A 26,439-nucleotide genomic window follows, 5' to 3' on the forward strand; every position below is an offset into this window, starting at 1 on the left:
ATATATTTAGATGTCAAAAAAGATGATTCACAGCAGTGGACATTCAAAGTCTTGGGAATAGTCTATAAGTGATGTACTAATAACACTGAAGATATGATAGACCTGCATGTATAATAAAGCAGTGCTGCTATAGTAAAGCGCTTAGCAGGGATCTGCTATGTACTAAGCCCCCAGTGGTCTTCAGCACTCAGTTCTCCTACCTTGTTACCTACTGTTTGGCCATATTGTAGGGGGCTGTAATGCACATACTGTATATGTAATGACACATGGATCTGCCTATATAAAGAAGTAAGACCCCCATTATTGTATACAGTCATTTATGCATGTGAACATCAAGCATAGCCCTTGAATTGCATGGCAATAATTAAGACTACAGAGGTCAGCGGTGCCAGAAATGTTGTAACAACCATATATGATGTGTCTATGCACCACCCCATGCAGTAAAGGAGCCCGGATTGTGGGGGTCTACAATGAAGAGGTCTTGGTGCACTAGTGACTTTAATACAAATGCTTCTCACAACATGGTACTAGGTTGATAAAGACACTGTTTCCTGAGGGCCCCAGGAGTCAGACCCCCAGTGATCAGATGTAGCATCAATACTCATGGTGCAAAGCCTTCACTCATTTAGGGATAATTGGGGTACACAATGGCAGAAATGGAGTATCCAGTATATGTGGTGCTGGTACACTGGTCAATCCACTGAACCCTATGCACTATATAAGGTTCTATCAGTCACGGAGTACACTCAGGACACTACATTCTGCTCAAGCTGCAAGTTCTGAAGAGCAAAAATTAAAAAAAGTCACCCTCCCTGAGGAAGGTCCAAGCCACTACCTCCGTAACTGGTGGATCCTAGACCATAATGCAAGATCTGTACCAGGGCTCCTAATATCCATGTTGTATCTATGCCCCTGAGACACCAGAAGGTCACACTTCTCATAGGAAAGTCAACTCCATCCCCAATCACCCCATGATAAAACATCCCAACTACTGGTTCCTAACTCAATAAGAACAGTGAACCATTGGAAGGTTGTCTTGGGATTGGTCGGACAGATGGGATATTGTACTAAAAGGTAGTTACTGCCATATCATTACCCACATAACAAGTTTATTGCAAGTAAAATGAAAAGCAATCATGTGTTCCCTCCCCTTCCAACGTATTGAGATAATAGGCACTCAGACCACCCATGAAGACCATGAAGGTGCTGGTGAAGACATTCAAAGAGTAAAATAAAGCACTGTCACTTTAACATGAAGACCCTCATAGATGTTCTCAAGAGGATCCTCAAAGATGTTCTCCTAAAGGCTCTCATAGAGGTTCTCCTGGAGAGCTTGGAGCTGTTATCCTGAAGACCTTCGTAGATGTTCTTCTAAAGACCCTCACATATCTTATCCTGAAGACCTTGGAAATGTTCTCCAGAAGACTCAAGTAGATGTTCTCTTGAAGACCTTTTAAGATTGTCTCTAGAAGACCTTCATAAATTTTCTCCTGAACACCTTGGAAATGCTTTCCAGAAGAACCTCGTAGATGTTTTCCTGAAGAAGCTCATAGACCCGCCAGGCCGTTTAGAGGCCCCGTTTATTGGTTGTGGCAGTACATTTCAGCAATACCTGTATGTAAACATGTTCTTTAAAGAGTGACAACTGCTATCTGTGCCACAACCTCAAGTCTCAAGATTTTTCTTCTCCCTGCAGCCTCGCTGGTCTTTTCTTGAGATCTGACTAGTGGTTGGTCAACGGACCGGCAGGGCAGAAGCGCTGAGACTGAAAGCAGCAAAATGTCAATGTGATTTATTTAGAAAAAATAATTGAGGACACGTCTTCACTTGATGGACCTCGCTGCTTGTGAGATTTCCTCTGGTGATTCCACAGTTTATGAGTGGGCGATGTATGTCCAGCTGGATGATGAGGAGGACGGTTAGACACTGCTGCCCATGGTCACACCACTGCTCAGGCTGTTGGCTGGGAACTTGATGGGTTTCATGCTGCTGTCACGTTGACTGTATACATGTTCCAGCCGCCATCGCTCCCATCTCCTCTGGAACTCAGCCTGGACCTGGGGAGGAGAGCATGAGATCTGACATGTACAGATGTGTGATTGAATTGGGGGGGGGGGGGGGGGACACACCCTCATTAGACAGTTGGGGGTACAGAATAATGACACTGACACTCGGGGTACAGGATAATGACACTGACACTTGGGGTACAGGATAATGACACTGACACTTGGGGTACAGGATAATGACACCCTGACACTTGGGGTACAGGATAATGACGCTGACACTTGGGGTACAGGATAATGACACTGACACTTGGGGTACAGGATAATGACACTGACACTTGGGGTACAGGATAATGACACTGACACTTGGGGTACAGGATAATGACACTGACACTTGGGGTACAGGATAATGACACTGACACTTGGGGTACAGGATAATGACACTGACACTCGGGGTACAGGATAATGACACTGACACTTGGGGTACAGGATAATGACACCCTGACACTTGGGGTACAGGATAATGACGCTGACACTTGGGGTACAGGATAATGACACTGACACTTGGGGTACAGGATAATGACACTGACACTTGGGGTACAGGATAATGACACTGACACTTGGGGTACAGGATAATGACACTGACACTTGGGGTACAGGATAATGACACTGACACTTGGGGTACAGGATAATGACACTGACACTCGGGGTACAGGATAATGACACTGACACTCGGGGTACAGGTTAATGACACTTGGGGTACAGGATAATGACACTGACACTCGGGGTACAGGATAATGACATTGACACTTGGGGTACAGGATAATGACACTGACACTTGGGGTACAGGATAATGACACTGACATTCGGGGTACAGGATAATGACACTGACACTTGGGGTACAGGATAATGACACTGACACTTGGGGTACAGGATAATGACACTGACACTTGGGGTACAGGATAATGACGCTGACACTTGGGGTCCAGGATAATGACACTGACACTTGGGGTACAGGATAATGACACTGACACTGGGGTACAGGATAATGACACTGACACTCGGGGTACAGGATAACGACACTGACACTCGGGGTACAGGATAACGACACTGACACTCGGGGTACAGGATAATGACACTGACACTTGGGGTACAGGATAATGGCGCTGACACTTGGGGTACAGGATAATGACACTGACACTTGGGGTACAGGATAATGACACTGACACTTGGGGTACAGGATAATGACACTGACACTCGGGGTACAGGATAATGACATTGACACTCGGGGTACAGGATAATGACACAGTGACACTTGGGGGACAGGATAATGACACTGACACTTGGGGTACAGGATAATGACACTGACACTTGGGGTACAGAATAATGACACTGACACTTGGGGTACGGGATAATGACACTGACACTTGGGGTACGGGATAATGACACTGACACTTGGGGTACAGGATAATGACACTGACACTTGGGGTACAGGATAATGACACTGACACTTGGGGTACAGAATAATGACGCTGACACTTGGGGTACAGGATAATGACACTGACACTTGGGGTACAGGATAATGACACTGACACTTGGGGTACAGGATAATGACACTGACACTCGGGGTACAGGATAATGACACTGACACTCGGGGTACAGGATAATGACACAGTGACACTTGGGGGACAGGATAATGACACTGACACTGGGGTACAGGATAATGACACTGACACTCGGGGTACAGGATAATGACACTGAAACTTGGGGTACAGGATAATGACACTGACACTTGGGGTACAGAATAATGACACTGACACTTGGGGTAGGGGATAATGACACTGACACTTGGGGTACGGGATAATGACACTGACACTTGGGGTACAGGATAATGACACTGACACTTGGGGTACAGAATAATGACACTGACACTTGGGGTAGGGGATAATGACACTGACACTTGGGGTACGGGATAATGACACTGACACTCAGGGTACAGGATAATGACACTGACACTCGGGGTACAGGATAATGACACTGACACTTGGGGTACAGGATAATGACACTGACACTTGGGGTACAGGATAATGACACTGACACTTGGGGTACAGGATAATGACGCTGACACTTGGGGTACAGGATAATGACACTGACACTTGGGGTACAGGATAATGACACTGACACTCGGGGTACAGGATAATGACACACTGACACTTGGGGTACAGGATAATGACACTGACACTTGGGGTACAGGATAATGACACTGACACTTGGGGTACAGGATAATGACGCTGACACTTGGGGTACAGGATAATGACACTGACACTTGGGGTACAGGATAATGACACTGACACTTGGGGTACAGGATAATGACGCTGACACTTGGGGTACAGGATAATGACACTGACACTTGGGGTACAGGATAATGACACTGACACTCGGGGTACAGGATAATGACACTGACACTCGGGGTACAGGTTAATGACACTTGGGGTATAGGATAATGACACTGACACTCGGGGTACAGGATAATGACATTGACACTTGGGGTACAGGATAATGACACTGACACTTGGGGTACAGGATAATGACACTGACATTCGGGGTACAGGATAATGACACTGACACTTGGGGTACAGGATAATGACACTGACACTTGGGGTACAGGATAATGACGCTGACACTTGGGGTCCAGGATAATGACACTGACACTTGGGGTACAGGATAATGACACTGACACTGGGGTACAGGATAATGACACTGACACTCGGGGTACAGGATAACGACACTGACACTCGGGGTACAGGATAACGACACTGACACTCGGGGTACAGGATAACGACACTGACACTCGGGGTACAGGATAATGACACTGACACTTGGGGTACAGGATAATGGCGCTGACACTTGGGGTACAGGATAATGACACTGACACTTGGGGTACAGGATAATGACACTGACACTTGGGGTACAGGATAATGACACTGACACTTGGGGTACAGGATAATGACACTGACACTCGGGGTACAGGATAATGACACTGACACTCGGGGTACAGGATAATGACACAGTGACACTTGGGGGACAGGATAATGACACTGACACTTGGGGTACAGGATAATGACACTGAAACTTGGGGTACAGGATAATGACACTGACACTTGGGGTACAGAATAATGACACTGACACTTGGGGTAGGGGATAATGACACTGACACTTGGGGTACGGGATAATGACACTGACACTTGGGGTACAGGATAATGACACTGACACTTGGGGTACAGAATAATGACACTGACACTTGGGGTAGGGGATAATGACACTGACACTTGGGGTACGGGATAATGACACTGACACTCAGGGTACAGGATAATGACACTGACACTCGGGGTACAGGATAATGACACTGACACTTGGGGTACAGGATAATGACACTGACACTTGGGGTACAGGATAATGACACTGACACTTGGGGTACAGGATAATGACGCTGACACTTGGGGTACAGGATAATGACACTGACACTTGGGGTACAGGATAATGACACTGACACTCGGGGTACAGGATAATGACACACTGACACTTGGGGTACAGGATAATGACACTGACACTTGGGGTACAGGATAATGACACTGACACTTGGGGTACAGGATAATGACGCTGACACTTGGGGTACAGGATAATGACGCTGACACTCGGGGTACAGGATAATGACGCTGACACTTGGGGTACAGGATAATGACACTGACACTTGGGGTACAGGATAATGACGCTGACACTTGGGGTACAGGATAATGACACACTGACAGATTATTTCGGTTCTGTGTAGTGTCTGGTTCAGCTCTGCTGCGTCTCACCTCGTTGTTGATGAAGCAGTACAGTACAGCCACCATCAGACCCTGGAACAGCAGAGACGAATGATTAGAGCAGCTGAGATCCTCTGAGGATCCTGGACTCTAGACTGATACATTGTAGCAAACTATCAGAACAGGAGGTTTGTGCTTATCTGATGGATACACTGTAGCAGACCCAGAGCGGACACTGTCATTCCGCGGTTTCTTCTTGTGAATATTGATAAATGCAGAACACTTTATTGAGAATAGATTCTAATTTCAGTTGTGCCCAATGACAAACTCAGCTGTGCTGCACATGTACATATTTTCCCATCTCGTCACCGCCTTATAGGTGATATTATTATACCGCCCCCTACAGCAATGTGGGTAAACGGCGTCTCTCACCTGGAAGGAGCTGAAGGACAGTTCAAAGAACAGCTTGATGTACCGTAAGGATCCTTTGGCGTGCTCATCAGTGATGAAGGCGAAGATGATCTCGTGCGTCCCCAGGAGCGGGATCAGCGTCAGCGTGGATTTTGCGAGTCTGAGGAGACACAGGAATGGATAGGGCGGCGTGTATATATATATATAAATGACACCGCCATTCAGTCTGCGGAAAATCAGCCTCAAACACGTAATAATACAGCAGAGCGGAGCATGCTCTACAGTCACTGAACCTGCAGGGGGCAGCAGTGAGAGGAGAGATCCTGGCTGTCAGAAAACCAGCAGAATTATGAATGCAGCTCTGGATGACAAGATCACTACCATCTCTAATTAAAGTGGGTGCAGACCCTTTGGTGAAGGTCACAGATTTTTATTCCTAAAAAATTCCCCGGAGAATGTCAAATGTGATTTCTGCCATTTGTTATCTTGATGACAACCACTCATGCCCATCATTATATTCCACATAAGAGTTGTCAGCTGCAGACCCTCAGTGACATCTATATCCACACGGATATTCCCAGTCACATCCTCTCCTCTCGTTCTCTCTGCCCAGGTGTCAGAATGAGAAGAGCTGTAGGATATCTGTGGTTCACAGGGCCGTGGGAGGACACGGAATCAAACCATCGCAAATGAGAAGCTGCAAAATAATGTAACTAAGCCAATAACCCGAAGGTTTTATCGCCCCCTGGAGGGAAAGAAGTGAGAAAAATCGAAAACTGCTAAAAGCCTGGAATGACAGAAGAAGGCGCAGGGTCCTCCCAGCAGCACAGAGGATTTCAGGAGTGTGCTGATCTTGTGGAGGTCACAGGGTGAGAGTTACATAGTGGAAGGAGCAGGGTCCTCACAGCAGCACAGAGGATTTCAGGAGAGGAGTGTGCTGATCTTGTGGAGGTCACAGGCTGAGAGTTACATAATGGAAGGAGCAGGGTCCTCACAGCAGCACAGAGGATTTTTAGGAGAGGAGTGTGCCGATCAAGTAGAGGTCACAGGATGAGAGTTACAGTGGTAGGAGCAGGGCCCTCACAGCAGCACAGAGGATTTCAGGAGAGGAGTCTGCTGATCTTGTGGAGGTCACAGGCTGAAAGTTACATAGTGGAAGGAGCAGGGTCCTCCCAGCAGCACAGAGGATTTCAGGAGAGGAGTGTGCTGATCTTGTGGAGGTCACAGACTGAGAGTTACATAATGGAAGGAGCAGGGTCCCAGCAGCACAGAGGATTTCAGGAGAGGAGTGCGCTCTCGCACAGGTGGATAGGTTGCAGGTGATGATTCGCCGTCTCTTCCTGCGGCTTCAGATATTCATTGTTTCGTGCTGGAACTAATTCCTTGTAATGTTCTCATTTCTATCATTCCTGCGCCTCCATTAATAAGGACTACAACCCCCTCCATCCTGGGAGAGTCTTTATGCCTCAGAGAAGCGCAATAATCTGCACATCCAAGAATTATAAAAAACAGTCAAGCGATTTTATTGGACAACACAAATATACAGACATTTAACAATTGTATATAATAAACCACGTGCTGGTGAATATAAAACCAGAGACAAATTCACGGCCGACCAAAGTCCATATATAAGGAAACAGCATGTGTGATCCGGGTTAGAATACAGTACAATACAGCATAAGGCAAAAACAAAGATAATCAATAATAATAATGTAGCATCAAAGAATGAAAAATAATACCTGACCAAAGAATGAAGTACAGCAGCAAAAAAGCCCGGACTAGTTAGGTGAGGCCTATGTTTGGAAAAAAGAAAACGCCCCCCACGTATCGCCGGTAAAGTGCAGCTTCCTCAGGGGTAAAACTCTGCACATAGCAGTGTCCCATATATACCTGTATGATTAATGCTAAAGGATAATAATATAATAATCACCTGTGTAACTTTACAGTGAAGAGAGTAAGGGTCCCAGGAATCGAGCCGCGCATGCGCAAAATGGCCGCGGACCGGAAGTGTCATGAAGCAAGTGATCAAAGTAGGAAACGCGCGTATCCAAGGTGGAACGAATAATGCGCTTCAAGTAAGACAAATATAGAGAACAATAAAGAAATGTGTCAACAATACCACATAGAAGGTCAAACATGGACGCGAACCTTTGGTGAAATCGTGAAAAACATCCCGAACTAAGCTGAACTGACTAAATCCGGATTCTGTGATATGATTCCTGGATTTTGTGTCCGATCGACATAACATGATTATAATATGATTGAGTCGGTGACAATGGTGATGTCATAAGTGAATACGTAATAATGATTATTCAATGATAAAGACAGTTATTGTCCAGGTATATTGCGCATGCGCTAAACATAAAACACAAACGCACTGCGAATAACCAAAAATACAAAGACCTAAAAAGAGGAGGAGAATGATCGTGACAATGTATCAATCAGAGCGACATAAATAAATACTAATAATAAATAATCATGTAACACGAGAGTGTAAAATAAATATACCAGGATTATAATTCAGAATTATAAAATACATGTTTTAATTTATTGGCCAATAAATATTTTAAAAAGAAAGAATTCATAATAATAATTATAACTTTTGATTTATAAACCACCCTACTAATGAAAAACGTAAAGAAAATAGAATGCAGCACGGGGCCACGAAAAGGGAAAGGAAAAGAGCGAAAAAGGAAGAAAAAATAATAAAAAGAAGAAACACAACACACTCTTTTTTGGGGGTTTACGTAATCCTCGCCTAACCCGCCGTCCCAGGCCCCGTTGTCGGGAGCAAACACCATGAAAAGAGAAAGGAAAAGGAAAAGGAAGAAAAAACGAAAAAGAAGAAACATGAAAAAGAAAATTCAAAAGAATATATAAAGAATACATACAATGTAATAGTAATGAGGCTTATGATATAATAGCAGATCATTGAATTCTTGTATAATAAATAGAGGACGACAAAGAACAAGAAGATAAGGTATGCCGATGCGGGAGGAATGCAAGATAGAGTGACATTCATGAAAGTGCAAAGCCGTGCATCTGTGCATAAAGCATTAAGTAACTGAATAATAATTATAAAAAATTTATTTAAAAAATAAGGTGAAATAGTGTATAAAATGTGTAAGAATGTGTGATTGTATAAGTGGGTAAAACTATGTGTCTATATACTGTATGTATCTACAAACCGGATTCCAAAAAAGTTGGGACACTATACAAATCGTGAATAAAAACTGAATGCAATGATGTGGAGGTGCCAACTTCTAATATTTTATTCAGAATAGAACATAAATCACGGAACAAAAGTTTAAACTGAGAAAATGTACCATTTTAAGGGGAAAATATGTTGAATCAGAATTTCATGGTGTCAACAAATCCCCAAAAAAGTTGGGACAAGGCCATTTTCACCACTGTGTGGCATCTCCCCTTCTTCTTACAACACTCAACAGACGTCTGGGGACCGAGGAGACCAGTTTCTCAAGTTTAGAAATAGGAATGCTCTCCCAATACAGGCCTCTAACTGCTCAATCGTCTTGGGCCTTCTTTGTTGCACCTTCCTCTTTATGATGCGCCAAATGTTCTCTATAGGTGAAAGATCTGGACGGCAGACTGGCCATTTCAGTACCCGGATCCTTCTCCTACGCAGCCATGATGTTGTGATTGATGCAGAATGTGGTCTGGCATTATCTTGTTGAGAAATGCAGGGTCTTCCCTCAAAGAGATGACGTCTGGATGGGAGCATATGTTGTTCTAGAACCTGAATATACTTTTCTGCATTGATGGTGTCTTTCCAGACATGCAAGCTGCCCATGCCACACGCACTCATGCAACCCCATACCATCAGAGATGCAGGCTTCTGAACTGAGCGTTGATAACAACTTGGGTTGTCCTTGTCCTCTTTGGTCCGGATGACATGGCGTCCCAGATTTCCAAAAAGAACTTTGAATCGTGACTCGTCTGACCACAGAACAGTCTTCCATTTTGCCACACTCCATTTTAAATGATCCCTGGCCCAGTGAAAACGCCTGAGCTTGTGGATCTTGCTTAGAAATGGCTTCTTCTTTGCACTGTAGAGTTTCAGCTGGCAGCGGCGGATGGCACGGTGGATTGTGTTCACTGACAATGGTTTCTGGAAGTATTCCTGAGCCCATTCTGTGATTTCCTTTACAGTAGCATTCCTGTTTGTGGTGCAGTGTCGTTTAAGGGCCTGGAGATCACGGGCATCCAGTATGGTTTTACCGCCTTGACCCTTACGCACAGAGATTGTTCCAGATTCTCTGAATCTTCGGATGATGGTATGCACAGTTGATGATGATAGATGCAAAGTCTTTGCAATGTTTCGCTGGGTAACACCTTTCTGATATTGCTCCACTCTCTTTCTGCGCAACATTGTGGGAATTGGTGATCCTCTACCCATCTTGGCTTCTGAGAGACACTGCCACTCTGAGAAGCTCTTTGTATACCCAATCATGTTGCCAATTGACCTAATTAGTGTTAATTGGTCTTCCAGCTCTTCGTTATGCTCAAATTTACTTTTTCCAGCCTCTTATTGCTACTTGTCCCAACTTTTTTGGGATTTGTTGACACAGTGAAAATTGGAATCAACGTATTTTTCCTTTAAAATGATACATTTACTCGGATTAAACGTTTGATCTGTCATCTACGTTCTATTACAAATAAAATACTGACATTTGCCATCTCCACATCATTGCATTCAGTTTTTATTCACAATTTGTTTAGTGTCCCAACTTTTTTGGAATCCGGTTTGTAATAAATATAAAAAATATTGTGTTGTGATTAAAAAAATTTGTGAAAATGTGCAAGAAACATAATAACCCATAAAAACCAACAAAAGTGAATTCTTCATTCATCCCATTTGGTGCCAATGAGTCAAGGTCAAAAATCCATCTGTATTCGAGACGAGAAGCTGTGGGTAGTGGAGGTCCCCCTCAGGTTATTACCTACCCATCCAACTCCAGAGATTTTTAAACCATTGGTGACCATCCAAGAAATGTGCGGCCACAGAGGTCAGTGTTTTTTTTGCCAAAGCAATGTTTGAAAGATGTTTCTGAATGCCCTTACGCAATTCTTGGCTGGTTTGCCCAACCTACAGCTTCCCACATTTGCAGATGAGCGCGTAAATGACATTTTGAGTACGACAACTGAAGTAATGTTTGAGGTGAAACTTTCTAGAGTCCTTTGGAGTAATGAAAGCGTCAGAGCCAATCATAAACTGACATATATTGCAATTGCCGCAGGGGTAAGTACCACGTAATTTGATGCCTCCCTTTAAATTCTGAGTGGGTCTTAGGAAATGACTGCGCACCAATTTGTCACGTAAATTTGGAGCTCTGCGGGCAATGATCTTAGGCTGTGAGTCAACATGGCTTCTAAGTTTGGAATCAGAAAGTAAAAGATACCAATGTGTATTCGATATTCCATACAGGTCATTCCACTAGTGATAATATTTTCTATGTTTAGGTTTGAATAGTTCCAGGCGGTTGGCTTTGTCCGACATTACTTTTTTAGGGTATCCCCGAGATCGAAAACATGAAGTCAGATCTCTCGACGCTTCATGAAAATCTTGAATAGTTGTCCAGTCACGGCAAAGTCTCGAAAATTGTCCTTTGTGTATTCCTTTTCACAAGTGAGATGGATGAAAACTACTGAAGTGGAGCAAGCTGTTGGTTGATGTCCGGAACCCCCGTACCATCCAAATGGATCCGCAAGTCTCGAAAGTCAATCGATGTGTCCGAAATCCTATGGGTCAATGTGATGTTGAGGGAATTGTGATTCAGAGTTGCTACAAAGTCGCCGCACTCTTCGCGTGTGCCCAAAAAGGTATGATGTGCGGGGTCTCCATGTGTGGATTTTGTAAGAAAGCATTGAACCGCGGCGATTCCATCAATGTGTGCTATGCTCGAGGAAAGTGACTCAACATCACAAGTAAGAATCAAAGTATCGGGGGGAAGTTTCATCTCCTGAAGATTCTCAATCAAATGCATGGAATCTCTGAGATAGGAGTCAAGACCTTAGGAAGCAGATAAAAGGTCGGCACCACCGGATTTTTTACTTCCAGGAAGTAAATTTCATCTTTAATGATATTCATTGGCAATGCAGATAAGAGGAGCCTATCCGTCTTGGTCTTCAAAGTCCAGGTTGGATCTCCTTTGTCTGCCTCCTTAATAAGAAATAAGGGGTTTTGTTGCAATTTCTTGAGTTCTGGGTTGGTCAAGTTTTTATTCCCAGCAGGATTAGGTCGCAATCTCCTAATTTCCGAAAGCATGGCCTGTCTCAGACTCTTATTCTTGTAGTGGTTTCCTTCCCTACGTTCTTCTGGGGTGCGGCACCTCACATTGTGAAGCTCTCATTTTATTTTTGCTCATTTATTCATTTTTTTTCTTTGTTGTCATGGCGTTAGATTTGGAGGCTAGAGAGGCGGCTTGGAATTCACAAGTATTTTCTTTCCCTGTCTGTTCTGTTTTTTTTGCGGACCGTATGCGGAACCATTAAAATAAAAAATAGAACATGTCCTAATATTGTCCGCATTATGGACAAGAATAGGACTGTTCTATCAGGGGCCAGCTGTTCCGTTCCGCAAAATACGGAATGCACACGGACGTCACCCGTATTTTTTGCGGATCCGTTTTTTGCGGACTACAAAAATACATACGGTAGTGTGCATGAGGCCTAAATCTGTGCTTCATGAAACGGATGCAGATATTGAGAGTGGTGATTTTAAGCAACTAACTTTTGATCTTGTTGAGGCCCATGGATTATTCACTAGAGTTTGGTGGAATATTAAGACGCTCTATTGCCCCCAGGGGCCCGAGGGCACAAACATTTCCGGCGTGGAAAAGACTACTTTGGAATTAGTCCTTTTACAATGTTCTAATGCTAATTGAAGATGATAAAACATTACTTGGTGATATCAGGATTAAGACTATGGAGGATAAATTGAACAAATTTGATGCAGAGAAGGTCGCGACCTTCAACATTAAATTGCAAACCACTAGAGATGAGCGAATTTCAGATTTTGAAATTCGTTCACGCTTAGTTTGGTGGTAAAAGCAGAATTGCGTTATGGATTCCGTTACCACGGACCATAACGCAATTCTACGACGGAATGCATAACGGAATGTCTTTAGAGGCAGGAGAGGACTCCCCTGCATAACGGAAACGGGACGGATCCCATAGACTTCTATTATGACAGAATGAATAACGGAATTCTGTTATGCATCCCGTCGTAGAATTGCGTTACGGTCCGTGGTAACGGAATCCATAACGCAATTCTGCTTTTCCCACCAAACGAAGCGCGAACGAATTTCATAACATGACATTTGCTCATCTCTACAAACCACCTTAGAGAGTTATGATAAAGTAACAATGACTGGTAAGAAGTCTACGTTCCAGGGGGACACATTGGAGTTTGAACGTAAGCCGGCATACAAATGGGAACATACTGGTAATTCGCGGGGCTTGGGACGGGGACTTTCTGACTTTGGTGCCTTTGGAGGCCGAAATGATAATGTGGTGTTAACTAATGTTACTAATCCTTCTCCAAGTAACACCGGTGATTTATCCGAAGTAAGCCACGACGGCGGGTTAGGCGAGGATTACGTAAACCTCCCAAAAAAGAGTGTGTTTTGTGTTTCTTCTTTTTCGTTTTTTCTTCCTTTTTCGCTCTCTTCCTTTCCCTTTTCATGGTGTTTGCTCCTGGCGTCCCAGGCCCCGTGCTGCATTCTATTTTCTTTACGTTTTTCCTTAGTACGGTGGTTTATAAATCAAAAGTTATAATTATTAATATGAATTCTTTCTTATTAAAACATGTATTTTATAATTATGAATTATAATCCTGGTATATTTATTTTACACTCTCGTGTTACATGATTATTTATTATTAGTATTTATTTATTTATGTCGCTCTGATTGATACATTGTCACGGTCATCCTCCTCTTTTTAGGTCTTTGTATTTTTGGTTATTCGCAGTGCGTTTGTGTTTTATGTTTAGCGCATGCGCAATATACCTGGACAATAATTGTCTTTATCATTATTATGTATTCACTTATGAAATTACCATTGTCACGGACTACACATGTTTCCTTATATATGGACTTTGGTCGGCCATGAATTTGTCTCTGGTTTTATATTCACCAGCACGTGGTTTATTATATACAATTGTTAAATGTCTGTATATTTGTGTTGTCCAATAAAATCGCTTGACTGTTTTTACAATTCTTGGATGTGCAGATTATTGCGGTTCTCTGAGGCATTTGGCTTTTCTGGTTTTGAGTATTATATTTTGAACCGTCAGTGCCCTCCAGTTTATCGGTGGTGCGCCTCCTGATTTCATTGGTATTAGATTTATGCTAAAGTGCACACTCAGCAGAACGCAGAGACGGCTTGGGATTCATGGCCGGGACCGTGACGCCATCCTCCTGAATATAAACGGCTGCATTACCGCCATCATTACGACTTTATTTCAGGAGTTTTAGGGAGGTCGGTGTTAATTTGTACAGTGAGATAACTACACCGTTACACTGTGACGAGCTGCAGCAGTCATGAAGGGCAAGGGTCACTTCATTTGCAGACTCTTTTTTAGCCCATTACGGGACATTGCGGATGAAATGGTGTGTAATAGCTGGATGTCGTAACAATGTATCATGATTTGTCTGGCTGCAGGTAATAGGTGACACTCTGAAGCTTCTCCTCTGTAACTTTACAGTGCCTTGAAAAAGTATTCATACCCCTTGAACCTTTCCAAATTTTTACACATTACACCCACAAACTTTAATGTATTTCACTGTGTTTTTATGTGATCGACCAACACAAAGTACAAGTCTGTGTGAAGTGAAAAGAAAATACACGGTTTTTATAAGTGTGTCCTGCATTTGTATTCAGCCCCCTTAGACAATACTTTTTAGGATCACCTTTCCCTGCAGTCTTTTGGGGTCAGTTTCTACCAGCTTTACACATCTAGAGGCTGACATATTTGCCCATTCTTCTGTGCAGAAGAGCTCGCACTCAGTCAGATTGGATGGAAAGCGTCTGTGAACAGCAATTTCCAATTCCTGCCACAGATTCTCAATGGGATTTAGGTCTGGACGCTGACTGGGCCGTTCTAACACATGAAGATGCTTTGATCTAAACCCTTCCTTTGTAGCTCTGGCTGGATGTTGAGGGTTGTTGTCTTGCTGGAAGGTGAACCTCCTCCCCAGCCTCAAGTCTTTTGCAGCCTCTACCAGGTTTACCTCCATTGCCCCGTATTTGGCTCCATCCATCTTCCCATCACCTCTGACCAGCTTCCCTGTCCCAGCTGAAGAAGAGCCTCCCCCATGATGCTGCCACCACCATGTCTCATGGTGGGGATGGTGAGTTCAGGGAGATGTGCAGGGTTAGTTTTCTATCACACATAGCATTTTGCATTTAGGCCAAAAAGTTCCACTTTGGTCTCATCCGACCAGGGCACCTTCTTCCACATGTGTGCCGTGTCCCCTACATGGCTTGTGGCAAACTGCAGATGGGACTTCCTATGGCTGCTTTCAGAAATGCTTTCTTCTTGCCATTCTTTCATAAAGGTCAGATTTGTGAAGGACACGACTAATAGTTGTCCTGCGGACAGATTCTCCCACCTGAGCTGTGGCTCTCTGCAGCTCCTCCACAGTAACCATAAGCCCCTTGGCTGCTTCTCTAATTAGTGCTCTCCTTGCCTGGGCTGTCAGTTTAGGTGGACGGCCATGTCTTGGTAGGTTTTCAGTTGTGCCACACTCCTTTCATTTTTGGATGATGGATTGAACAGTGCCCCGTGAGATGTTCAGAGCTTGGGATATTCTTTATAACCTAACCCTGCTTTACACTTCTGTACAACTTTATCCCTGACCTGTTTGGTGTGTTCCTTGGTTTTCTGGATGTTGATCACTAATCACTAACAAACTTCTGAGGCCTTCACAGAACAGCTGGAGTTATACTGAGAAGACATTACACACAGGTGGATTCTACTGGTGACTTCTGAAGGCATTTGGTCACACAGGATTTTATTTAGGGGCTGAATACAAATGCATACCACACTTTTCAGATTTAATTTTTTTTTAAAAGCTATGTATCATTTTCTTCTCACCGCACACATACTTGCTACTTTGTGTTGGTCGATCACATACAATCCCAATAAAATACATTTATGTTTGTCGGTGTAAACGGGAATAAATGTTCAAGGGGTATGAATACTCAGCCTACAAGTTGCTGTGATTACACCTGGAAGCCTCCCTTGTGTCCCTCCCATCTGCTTCCTACAGAATGCAGCCCAGCATCTACAGAGGGCACACAGGAAGGAAGGTCCTGGCAGGGCAGTAGTGAGGTAGCTGCTTTTATAATCACTGTCACGTGCCTCTTAACCTTTATAGATCCAGTGGGACAGTCCCAGAATTCAGGCGTTGTCTAGGGAAGGCTGCCACATGTACAAGTTCATCAGCCCCCTGTGATCATGTGATCAGCCCCAATTACCTCTGCTGCAGACAGGTGCAACATTGTGATGTCATGTGCACTATTCACCATGGGAAATGAGTGAGATCACTATGGAGGCATCACTACTGTCTGGGGGGCACTAAGGAGGCATAACAAGTCTTACGGGGGCATTAGGGGTCATCGCTACTGTTCTGATGTGGCTGGTACTAAGGAGTCATCCTTATCATCTGCGTGCTAAGGAGGCATCATCGCTGTGTGGTGCTTTACACTGCAGCTGTGCTTTTAGATGGACTGCAGTGCATGAGCTCCACAGGATGTCCGTGCATGGAGAGCTGAAGATTATAAACTGAACGTCCAACGAGGAAAGAAGATGATTGGATAACGGCAGCACAGAGAGGGGAGGGGCCTCAATAAGGGGGAGGAGCCTGTATATCAGTAACTAAGGCGGACTATACTAATTATACATCATTCTAACATTGCTGATAATGGCTGACAGCCGACTTACCTGCACTTAGTGTCCGTTCTACACATCAGATTTGCCTGCAGTTTTGATATGATGATACAGATTACCCGTATGAATATGACAAAATTCACCTGTGGGCAGAAGAAGGGAGATTCATAATGTATGACAGTCTGTGCCTCGTGCCTCACTCAGGTCAGCACAGGTCTAATCAAGCAGTGGTTGCCCCCTACTGCACAACTTAAAGGGTCTGCGCAACAGTCTCCAGTCACCACCAGAGGGCGCTCAGGAGCTTCCAGTATGCATCGAGCTCCTCGGCTCCCTCTACTGGTGGTTGCCGGTAGTCTAAATTTTATCTCGGAAATCTTTCTCTAAGCAGCGGATGGAGCCCTGACTGCTCTAAGGGTAATCCGTTAACCCTTTCACGCCCATTTAAGACAGACATTCACTTTTTAATGTTCCATTCACAAGGCTTTCCTATAGCCCTGAATGGTAAATTTGCCGCGCTCTGTATCTCTACTGTTGGATTGCCTCTATTCACTGACTGATTGTCTAACTTTAATCCAGAAGTCTGGATCGGAGCTGATAATGAACCTGAAGTTCTTGTCACTGACGACTCACCCCGATGGCGATGAGGATAGGCAGGCGGATGATGAGCCAGTAGTTCATATTGTAATTCCGAGTCCAGCAGCTGCAGAGAAGACACAATGATTGATTACTCCGCGTTTACAACCCTAATTCTGACAAATGTCCCGCTTTACGTGATGATTTAGTAAGACCTCAACGCGTTTTGGCCCGACACTGGCGTTCATCCATCTGCAGTGATTTGTGCGCTGTCTGTTATGTCATCTGACACGTTGATGCCCCAACTACTCCATGCCAATCACTAAGCCTCTCCGCGCTCTCCACACTGCAATATCTAATGGGATTTATGGATCCCACGCGTTTTATTGGCCTGAGTGAAACGCGCCAGCTCTGTTGTTCAGGTCTTTGTTAACCTTTCGTGTGCTGTGAGAACTATTATGTGGCCATTGAGAATTAATACGTGGAGGATGAGGCACGAATGAACCTGCAGCAGAACAGCTGCCGCCGAATCGCCATTGCCTCGTTTATATCATTCCCCGGAGATGGCGGCAGCTGCTCCTCCCCCCCCCCCACCCTACCCGCTTTATGGGACTTTAACGATATGAAGCAGCACAAGGAATAAATCCGGGAAGTTTTAATTACTATGAAATTATCTTTATTTAAACAACGAGCAACCAATGGGAGGACTGGAGGAATTGTTCTTCAGACCACCACCGCCCCTCCCCCCATACAAATGCTTATCTTCCTGCCGCCCAGGACTCGCCTCTCGGCTAATAGATCACAAAAGGTTCTGGTGCTTTTCAGAGACAGCGCCACCCTGGTCCATAGACTGTGTCTCTCCTGTCCTGACAGTTTGCTACAATGTATCGGTGCAGAGAAAATGTATCAACCTAAAGTCCAGGTTGTTTATCTCACACAACATTATCTAGACTGGATGCATATGTAGCAAACCATCAGTTGTGAGAAGTGTTAGGACAGTATAGATTACTAGCCTCTGGAGGGGAGGAAGGTAGGAAGGAAGTAAAGGGGGACGGGAAAGAAAGGTAGGAAGGAAGGAAGGAAGGAAGGAAGGAAAGGGGGACGGGAAAGAAAGGTAGGAAGGAAGGAAGGAAAGGGGGACGGGAAAGAAAGGTAGGAAGGAAGGAAGGAAGGAAGGAAAGGGGGACGGGAAAGAAAGGTAGGAAGGAAGGAAGGAAAGGGGGACGGGAAAGAAAGGTAGGAAGAAAGGAAAAGGGGACGGGAAAGAAAGGAAGGAAGGAAGTAAGGAAAGGGAGACAGGAAAGAAAGGTAGGAAGGAAGGAAGGAAAGGGGGACGGGAAAGAAAGGTAGGAAGGAAGGAAAAGGGGACGGGAAAGAAAGGAAGGAAGGAAGTAAGGAAAGGGAGACAGGAAAGAAAGGTAGGAAGGAAGGAAAGGGGGACAGGAAAGAAAGGTAGGAAGGAAGGAAGGAAGGAAGGAAAGGGGGGATGAGAAAGAAAGGAAGGGGGGATGGGAAAGAAAGGAAGGAAGGAGGATGGGAAAGAAAGGTAGGAAGGAGGGAAGGAAGGAAAAGAGGATGGGAAAGAAAGGTAGGAAGGAAGGAAGGAAAGGGGGATGGGAAAGAAAGGTAGGAAGGAAGGAAGGAAGGAAAGGGGGACAGGAAAGAAAGGAAGGAAGGAAGGAAGGAAAGGGGGATAGGAAAGGAAGGAAGGAAGGAAAGGGGGATGGGAAAGAAAGGTAGGGAGGAAGGAAGGAAAGGGGGACAGGAAAGAAAGGTAGGAAGGAAAGGGGGACAGGAAAGAAAGGTAGGAAGGAAGGAAAGGGGGACGGGTAAGAAAGGTAGTGTGGCGAAAATACCTCGCCACTGGGTTTTGGAGGGGCCTGTTTGCCAGCCTCTTGCCTCAGGATTATAGCCCATATACTAACTTTGAAGGAGGAGGTACACAGTCGGGGTGCCAGGAGATCCTTTACAGGTAGGAAGGAAGGAAAGGGGGATGGGAAAGAAAGGAAGGAAGGAAGGATGAGAAAGAAAGGAAGGAAGGAAAGGGGGATAGGAAAGAAAGGAAGGAAGGAAAGGGGGATGGGAAAGAAAGGTAGGAAGGAACGAAAGGGGGATGGGAAAGAAAGGTAGGAAGGAAGGAAAGGGGGATGGGAAAGAAAGGTAGGAAGGAAGGAAAGGGGGATGGGAAAGAAAGGTTGGCAGGAAGGAAGGAAAGGGGGACAGGAAAGAAAGGTGGGCAGCAAGAAAAGAAAAGGGGGATGGGACAGATAGAAAGGTAGGAAGGAAGGAAGTAATATCGAAAGAAGGTAGGAGAAATAGGAGGAAGTGAAAGATGAAAAGGAAGGCAGGAAGAATAAGGCAGGAGAGAATATGGATAGAGAAAATTGAAAGAAAGAAGATGGGAAGAAGAGAAGAAATGAGTCTGGGAAAGGGGAAGAAGGACAGAGGAAAAGAAGGAATAGGAAGGAAGTAAGGATGGGAGGCAGGGAGAAAATACATTCATTTTGTGAATATTGGCACATTCCTTCAAGAGCCACCTCTTTCAGTGCATAACATTCATAGGAAAACAGGAAACAAACCCAAGACCCAACAGTACTGTAACTGCAGCTCTGGTTGTGACTGGAGTGTAATTCCTAATCACTCCAAACCAGTAGAAGATGGGTAGAACAATCTATTTCATCTTATCAGACCTTTATTCTTTATGTTCCATCAGTCCTGGAGCCCCCGGTCACTTCTTAATGAAGTTTTGTCTCTAAGGCCGCATTCACACGCCGAGGATTTTGTTGCAGAATTTTCTGCAACTATAAGTCAGTTCCATTCATTTTCGTGGGGCAGCAAGCGCTGTATTTATGAAAGCTCCATTCAAGTGAATGGAACAGATTTTTAGTGGTGGAAAACTCTGCAACAAAATCTGCAGTGTGTGAATGCGCCCTTAACCCTTTCATGCCAGAGGAGTCCTGGATGGGGGAGCCTTGTGATAAGCACTTATGGCTAAGGACACGGAGCATATTGTGGGTAATGGTGCCGAGCGGATGGATGATTGATGAGATCATCGGTGCAGGTTCCTCTCCCGGGGCCTGACGCGGCCATGATAAAGCGATCCTCATTACTGCTAATGAATTCACGTGAAAGGAAGATCCCGGCTCCGGATATCATGTGCGCCAGCATCAATAATGGAGGGTTACTGAAGCAGTGGCAGCATTGGGGGACACAACGCATTTTGAGTCAGTAGATTTGTTCTACATTGTCTTCTTCTCAGTGTAAAGTCTCTGCCCCCGGGGCCAAATGTAACAATGAGGTTTCTACAATGTAACAGCTCACGACTATTATCCGCTTTCGCTCATCTGTTTTTGCCCCAAGCTTTTTTATCCTGTCAAATATGGTGGAACCTGCGATGAAGTCTCTGATGCAGATCTGAACAGAGCCTAAGGAATAGCTGAAAAGAAGACGTCTCCAAAATATTTGGGGGCTGCTGAAGAAGAAGGCGTCAGGAGCCCCTATTCCCTCCTGTCCTCTCTATGCACCGCAGAGCGGACAATCCGAGTGCGCCATTACCACCTGCTCAGAATTACAGCCAGTAACGGTCTCTACAATGTTCTTCACGTCTTCTGGTGCCACAGGCCCAGCATGATTAACCCCTTACTGTCCACATTCTTCTTTAAATGAATGGATCACCTCTCAGGCTGTTTAATCATCTCCACCAATGATGTGGTGCTGGGACGTGTCAGGGTCGCTCTTCTGGTGTATGTCTGCAAAATATCTATGTATCAGTGTCTGACTTCTTGTGCACTCTTACAGCTGCGATGGTTTGAAACGCATCAGCTTTCCACTTGTGCATCCTCAGCTGACTGTGCAGACCTGTCTCACGTCTGGCGTAACCTTAGGACTGAAGTGCGTAAGCGCCTCGCCTCTTGTGAACCACTTGGGCTGACGTAGCTTGAAACGCGCAGGTTTGTCATTTCTGTTTATGGCCCCGATACCTCAATCTATCTTATGGCAGGTGTCTCACTTTTTATGCCTTTGCTGCAGTTAAAGAGGACCTCTCCCCTCTCCTGACATGTCTGCCTTAGTAACTACTTGCATTCCCCATGTTGTATCAATTCTGGAGCGTCCATTATTATGACTCCCATCATGGGCCATGCCTTTATTATCGCTACAACACTTTATGACTGAATTGTCAGCAGCTTGCAGTAAAGGTACAGATGGATGTTACCAGTTGGGGGTGTGTCCCTGCACAGTCTGACACGGGCAGCAGTGATTGGACACAGTCAGACACACCCTCTACTGGTAACACCCAGCAGTACCTTTATTACAGACTGCAGGCAATTTATTGGTAAACTTCTAGCAGGAATAATACGAGAACTGCACCACATAGAGCCATAAGAACCGATGCTCCAGAACGGTCATTAGATGGGGAAGGCAAGCAGTTACTACCAATGACCTGTCAGGAGAGGGGAGAGTCGGGGCTTGGTCGGGCTTGGTAGACACATAGACCCTTTACTGTCTATCTGGACTTTGCTGCTGGGATGTCCTAGGTTTCGGCTCTCAGGGTGGTCACCATTTGGCAGCCGGAGGCAGTGATGACAGGACAGGCACAGAATGGAAGGTGGAGAACGGTACAGGGACTCAGACGTCAGGGACGGACCAGGAGGTGAACCTGAATCAGGACTGGAAGGTGAACACCAGACTCGTAGCTATAAAGGTTGCAGTTCCAGTCTCCTCAGCCAGGGGGCCCACAGTCCCCCTCACCACATGCCGGCTTCACTCTTAGGCCTTATGCACACGACCGTTCCATTTTTTGCGGTCTGCAAAGTCTCAGCCACATCTACATGCTACATGTAGGCTTTACCTGGTGAGTAACCACTGGACCCCAGGCATGCAGCCTTAACCTTTCCAATGCCCTCCATCAAGGATCCTTACAGTTACCCCTTTACTGCACAAAATATCGGAGTTTTTGTGGCGAAATTGGTCCCATAGGAATGAATGGCGGAATGTTCAAAACTAGAGTGTGAGCTGAAAAATCAGGACATGATTTGTAAACTGCCACCACTCCCTCATTTTCAAGCTCACCTACACAAATCTTACATCACAACGTTCAGCTATCCCTGCTGCCACTAAAAATGTCCACGGCCAAGCCATAGTCCTGATAGTTTTTACAATATGAACATTTGTTTGCAACTCACGCCGCCCATTGACATTCATTGAAACTCCACTCTAGCCACCTCAAATTTAAAGGGCAATTTCTAAACTGCGACTGTGCCTTCCCTTTTAATATTTCAGAGACATACTATGCATCAAAATGTAGGTCTGGGTCTTGCAATTCTCACAATATAAAGCTCTCCGCTGTAGGATTTATAATTTTTAAACTACAACTGTTTAAAGATGGCAACTGCCAGTGAAGTGAGCAAGTTGGAGCAGTTTGTTTTTAACCGCTCTTCTCTGCCCTTGCTGTAGAGTGAGTTGCCATAGGAACCCAGGTGTGTGAGCAGCCAGCAGAGTGACAAAAGCTAGAGTGTGAGCTGAAAAATCAGGACACGATTTCTAAACTGACACCACTCCCTCATTTTCAAGCCCACCTACACAGATGTTATATCAAAACGTTCAGCTAGCCCTGCTGCCACAAAAAATGTACACGGCTAAGCCATAGTCCGGATAGTTTTCACAATATGACCATTTGTTTGCAACTCACGCCGTCCATTGACATTCATTGAAACTCCACTCTAGCCATACTATGCATCAAAATATAGATCTGGATCTTGTGATTCTTACAATATAAAGCTCTTCGCTGTAGGATTTATAATTTTTTAAACTACAACCGTTTTAAGATCGCAACCGCCAATGAAGTGACCTCTCTTTACTGCTGGCGCTGGGGTGCGCTTTCTATTGCTATGTCTGTACAGAAGTCTGAGGGGCTCTTGTCTCTATAGGAACAGAGGTGGGCGGGGATGTCATGTGACTACTTCTCTGAAGATGCTTGCTGCAATGCATGCTGGGATGTTTACTTTCACTTTACAGCTGCTCCGCCCACACAGCCGGTCTGAGGAAGCTCCTCAGGGGAACATGTCATGGTGAACAGATTAGAAAAATTACATATAGCCGTCACATTTAGCATGATATAAATACTTCATAGTTTGGGCTATTGTCTGGGGCACTTTGAATTTTTGATACTTAGGGTGGCCAACCCCTTTAAAAGTTTGGAAATAAGTTTTATACAGTAGAGAGTACTTCAGGTGTTTCAGCTAGCTACATTTACAAAAAGAAATTAGAGCTGTGTGAATATCATCATGCCATCTAAAGGAAAGAGATCTAAAGCTGCAAAGATACGCTGGACTAAACTGGACCTTTCATACCCACGCTTTCGGGATCCGGGGCCCCACAGCAGCATAGTGGAAATGGAGGTTTGTGACATTCGGGATCCGGAGCCCCACAGCAGCATAGTGGAAATGGAGGTTTGTGACATTCGGGATCCGGGGCCCCACAGCAGCATAGTGGAAATGGAGGTTTGTGACATTCGGGATCCGGAGCCCCACAGCAGCATAGAGGAAATGGAGGTTTGTGACATTCGGGATCTGGAGCCGCACAGCAGCATAGTGGAAATGGAGGTTTGTGACATTCGGGATCCGGAGCCCCACAGCAGCATAGTGGAAATGGAGGTTTGTGACATTCGGGATCCGGAGCCCCACAGCAGCATAGTGGAAATGGAGGTTTGTGACATTCGGGATTCGGAGCCCCACAGCAGCATAGTGGAAATGGAGGTTTGTGACATTCGGGATCCGGAGCCCCACAGCAGCATAGTGGAAATGGAGGTTTGTGACATTCGGGATCCGGAGCCCCACAGCAGCATAGTGGAAATGGAGGTTTGTGACATTCGGGATCCGGAGCCCCACAGCAGCATAGTGGAAATGGAGGTTTGTGACATTCGGGATCCGGGGCCCCACAGCAGCATAGTGGAAATGGAGGTTTGTGACATTCGGGATTCGGAGCCCCACAGCAGCATAGTGGAAATGGAGGTTTGTGACATTCGGGATCCGGAGCCCCACAGCAACATAGTGGAAATGGAGGTTTGTGACATTCGGGATCCGGAGCCCCACAGCAGCATAGTGGAAATGGAGGTTTGTGACATTCGGGATCCGGAGCCCCACAGCAACATAGTGGAAATGGAGGTTTGTGACAGTGAATGTGCCCAGGAGGTACATAGTGATGGTGTCACACGCTTAGATCCTGCATAAACGGGGCATGAGCGTTGCCAGGAAACAGTGGTTGTGAACACTGATTATCAGCAAACAGATAGCACACCTTCACCTCCATTCTACGTCAAGATGCTGAGACCCCCCCCCCCCCAAATGCATGTGGTCATACCTTCATCTCCTAGGCTTGATAATGCTGCTAATGTTTTTATTAATGTATGTTTTGATGTAACTGTGAAGCACTTTGGGCAACAACATTGCAATTAAATGTGCTATATAAATAAATAAAAGTTAAAATGCATTTCTCACTCTATCGAGCTTGCCATGTGCACTTTTTAAATTTGATCAATCAATTCGTTAGTGTAATGTTTACTATCTTTACTCACTCCAAAAAAGTTACTCTGCCAAGTCCAACCTTTCCACGGTTACTCTGCCCACTCCACCCAGTTACTCCGCCCACTCCAGTTGTAGACTACTGGTGGAGGCAAGAACACTTCACACAATTTCCCCAGAAATTGAAGCTTTTCTAGTTTAAACCAGGAACCAATATCCTTTAGCTATGCCATAGGAGCAGGACTGGATCATGGACACAGGAGCAGGACTGGATCATAGACACAGGACTGGATCATGGACACAGGAGCAGGACTGGATCATGGACACAGGAGCAGGACTGGATCATGGACACAGGACTGGATCAAGGACACAGGAGCAGGACTGGATCAAGGACACAGGAGCAGGACTGGATCATGGACACAGGAGCAGGACTGGATCATGGACACAGGAGCAGGACTGGATCATGGACACAGGAGCAGGACTGGATCATGGACACAGGAGCAGGACTAAATCATGGACACAGGAGCAGGACTGGATCATGGACACAGGAGCAGGACTGGATCATGGACACAGGAGCAGGACTGGATCGTGGACACAGGAGCAGGACTGGATCGTGGACACAGGAGCAGGATTAGAACGTGGACACAGGAGCAGGATTAGAACGTGGACACAGGAGCAGGATTAGAACGTGGACACAGGAGTGGAACTAGAATCTAGCCTGGGGTCATAGCCAGAAAAGCAAATTAGTTGCAGGCTAAGAATCCCCAGGAACAAAGGAGCAGACAGGATCTTCCAGGAGCTCACTGTGAACTGTGTGTGGGCTCTCAGCGACTGAATGTGGTTTGATTATCACATAAGAAACATCTCCAGAGCTCAGAACCAGAGAAGAGATTGAACATTGCTTTGCTGGAACAGCATGGACTTGAAGAGGGTCACCAGGATCAAATGGCATCCTGCCAGGAGGAAGAGGAGAGGAACAGCGCAATTCAGGAGAGTCCCTGATGGCCCACAATGTGCACATCTTACTTCTGTGAAATCTTTAGGCGTCTCACTTCTTGAGTATCATGAGGGCTATCAAAGCTGGAAATGCAAAATCATCTTCTCTCTGGTGTAGCTTTGAGCTGTGGTAGCTTGAAATGGTTGAGCGTCTCACACCCTGGACAAATTAAGGGCTGTTAGAGCTTGAAATGCGCTGCTGTCTCACGTGCTGCAC

The 26,439-nt window shown here is 45.3% G+C and overlaps 1 protein-coding gene across 1 annotated transcript in view; it reads right to left on the reverse strand.

The window, feature by feature from the left end:
• Positions 1–1,129: 1,129 nt before the first annotated feature.
• Positions 1,130–26,439, reverse strand: part of GLP1R (glucagon like peptide 1 receptor) — a 214,824-nt gene continuing 189,514 nt past the window's right edge. Inside the window, exons 8-12 of the mRNA XM_040430274.1 lie at positions 17,764–17,833; positions 17,188–17,276; positions 6,242–6,380; positions 5,861–5,902; positions 1,130–2,057 (exon numbers count right to left, since the gene is read on the reverse strand). Of these exons, the coding sequence (XP_040286208.1) occupies positions 1,920–2,057; positions 5,861–5,902; positions 6,242–6,380; positions 17,188–17,276; positions 17,764–17,833 (478 nt within the window). The 3' untranslated portion in view covers positions 1,130–1,919. The remainder of the gene's footprint in view (positions 2,058–5,860; positions 5,903–6,241; positions 6,381–17,187; positions 17,277–17,763; positions 17,834–26,439) is intronic.

This window comes from Bufo bufo, chromosome 4 (assembly GCF_905171765.1).
Source record: "Bufo bufo chromosome 4, aBufBuf1.1, whole genome shotgun sequence".
Lineage (NCBI taxonomy): Eukaryota > Metazoa > Chordata > Amphibia > Anura > Bufonidae > Bufo > Bufo bufo.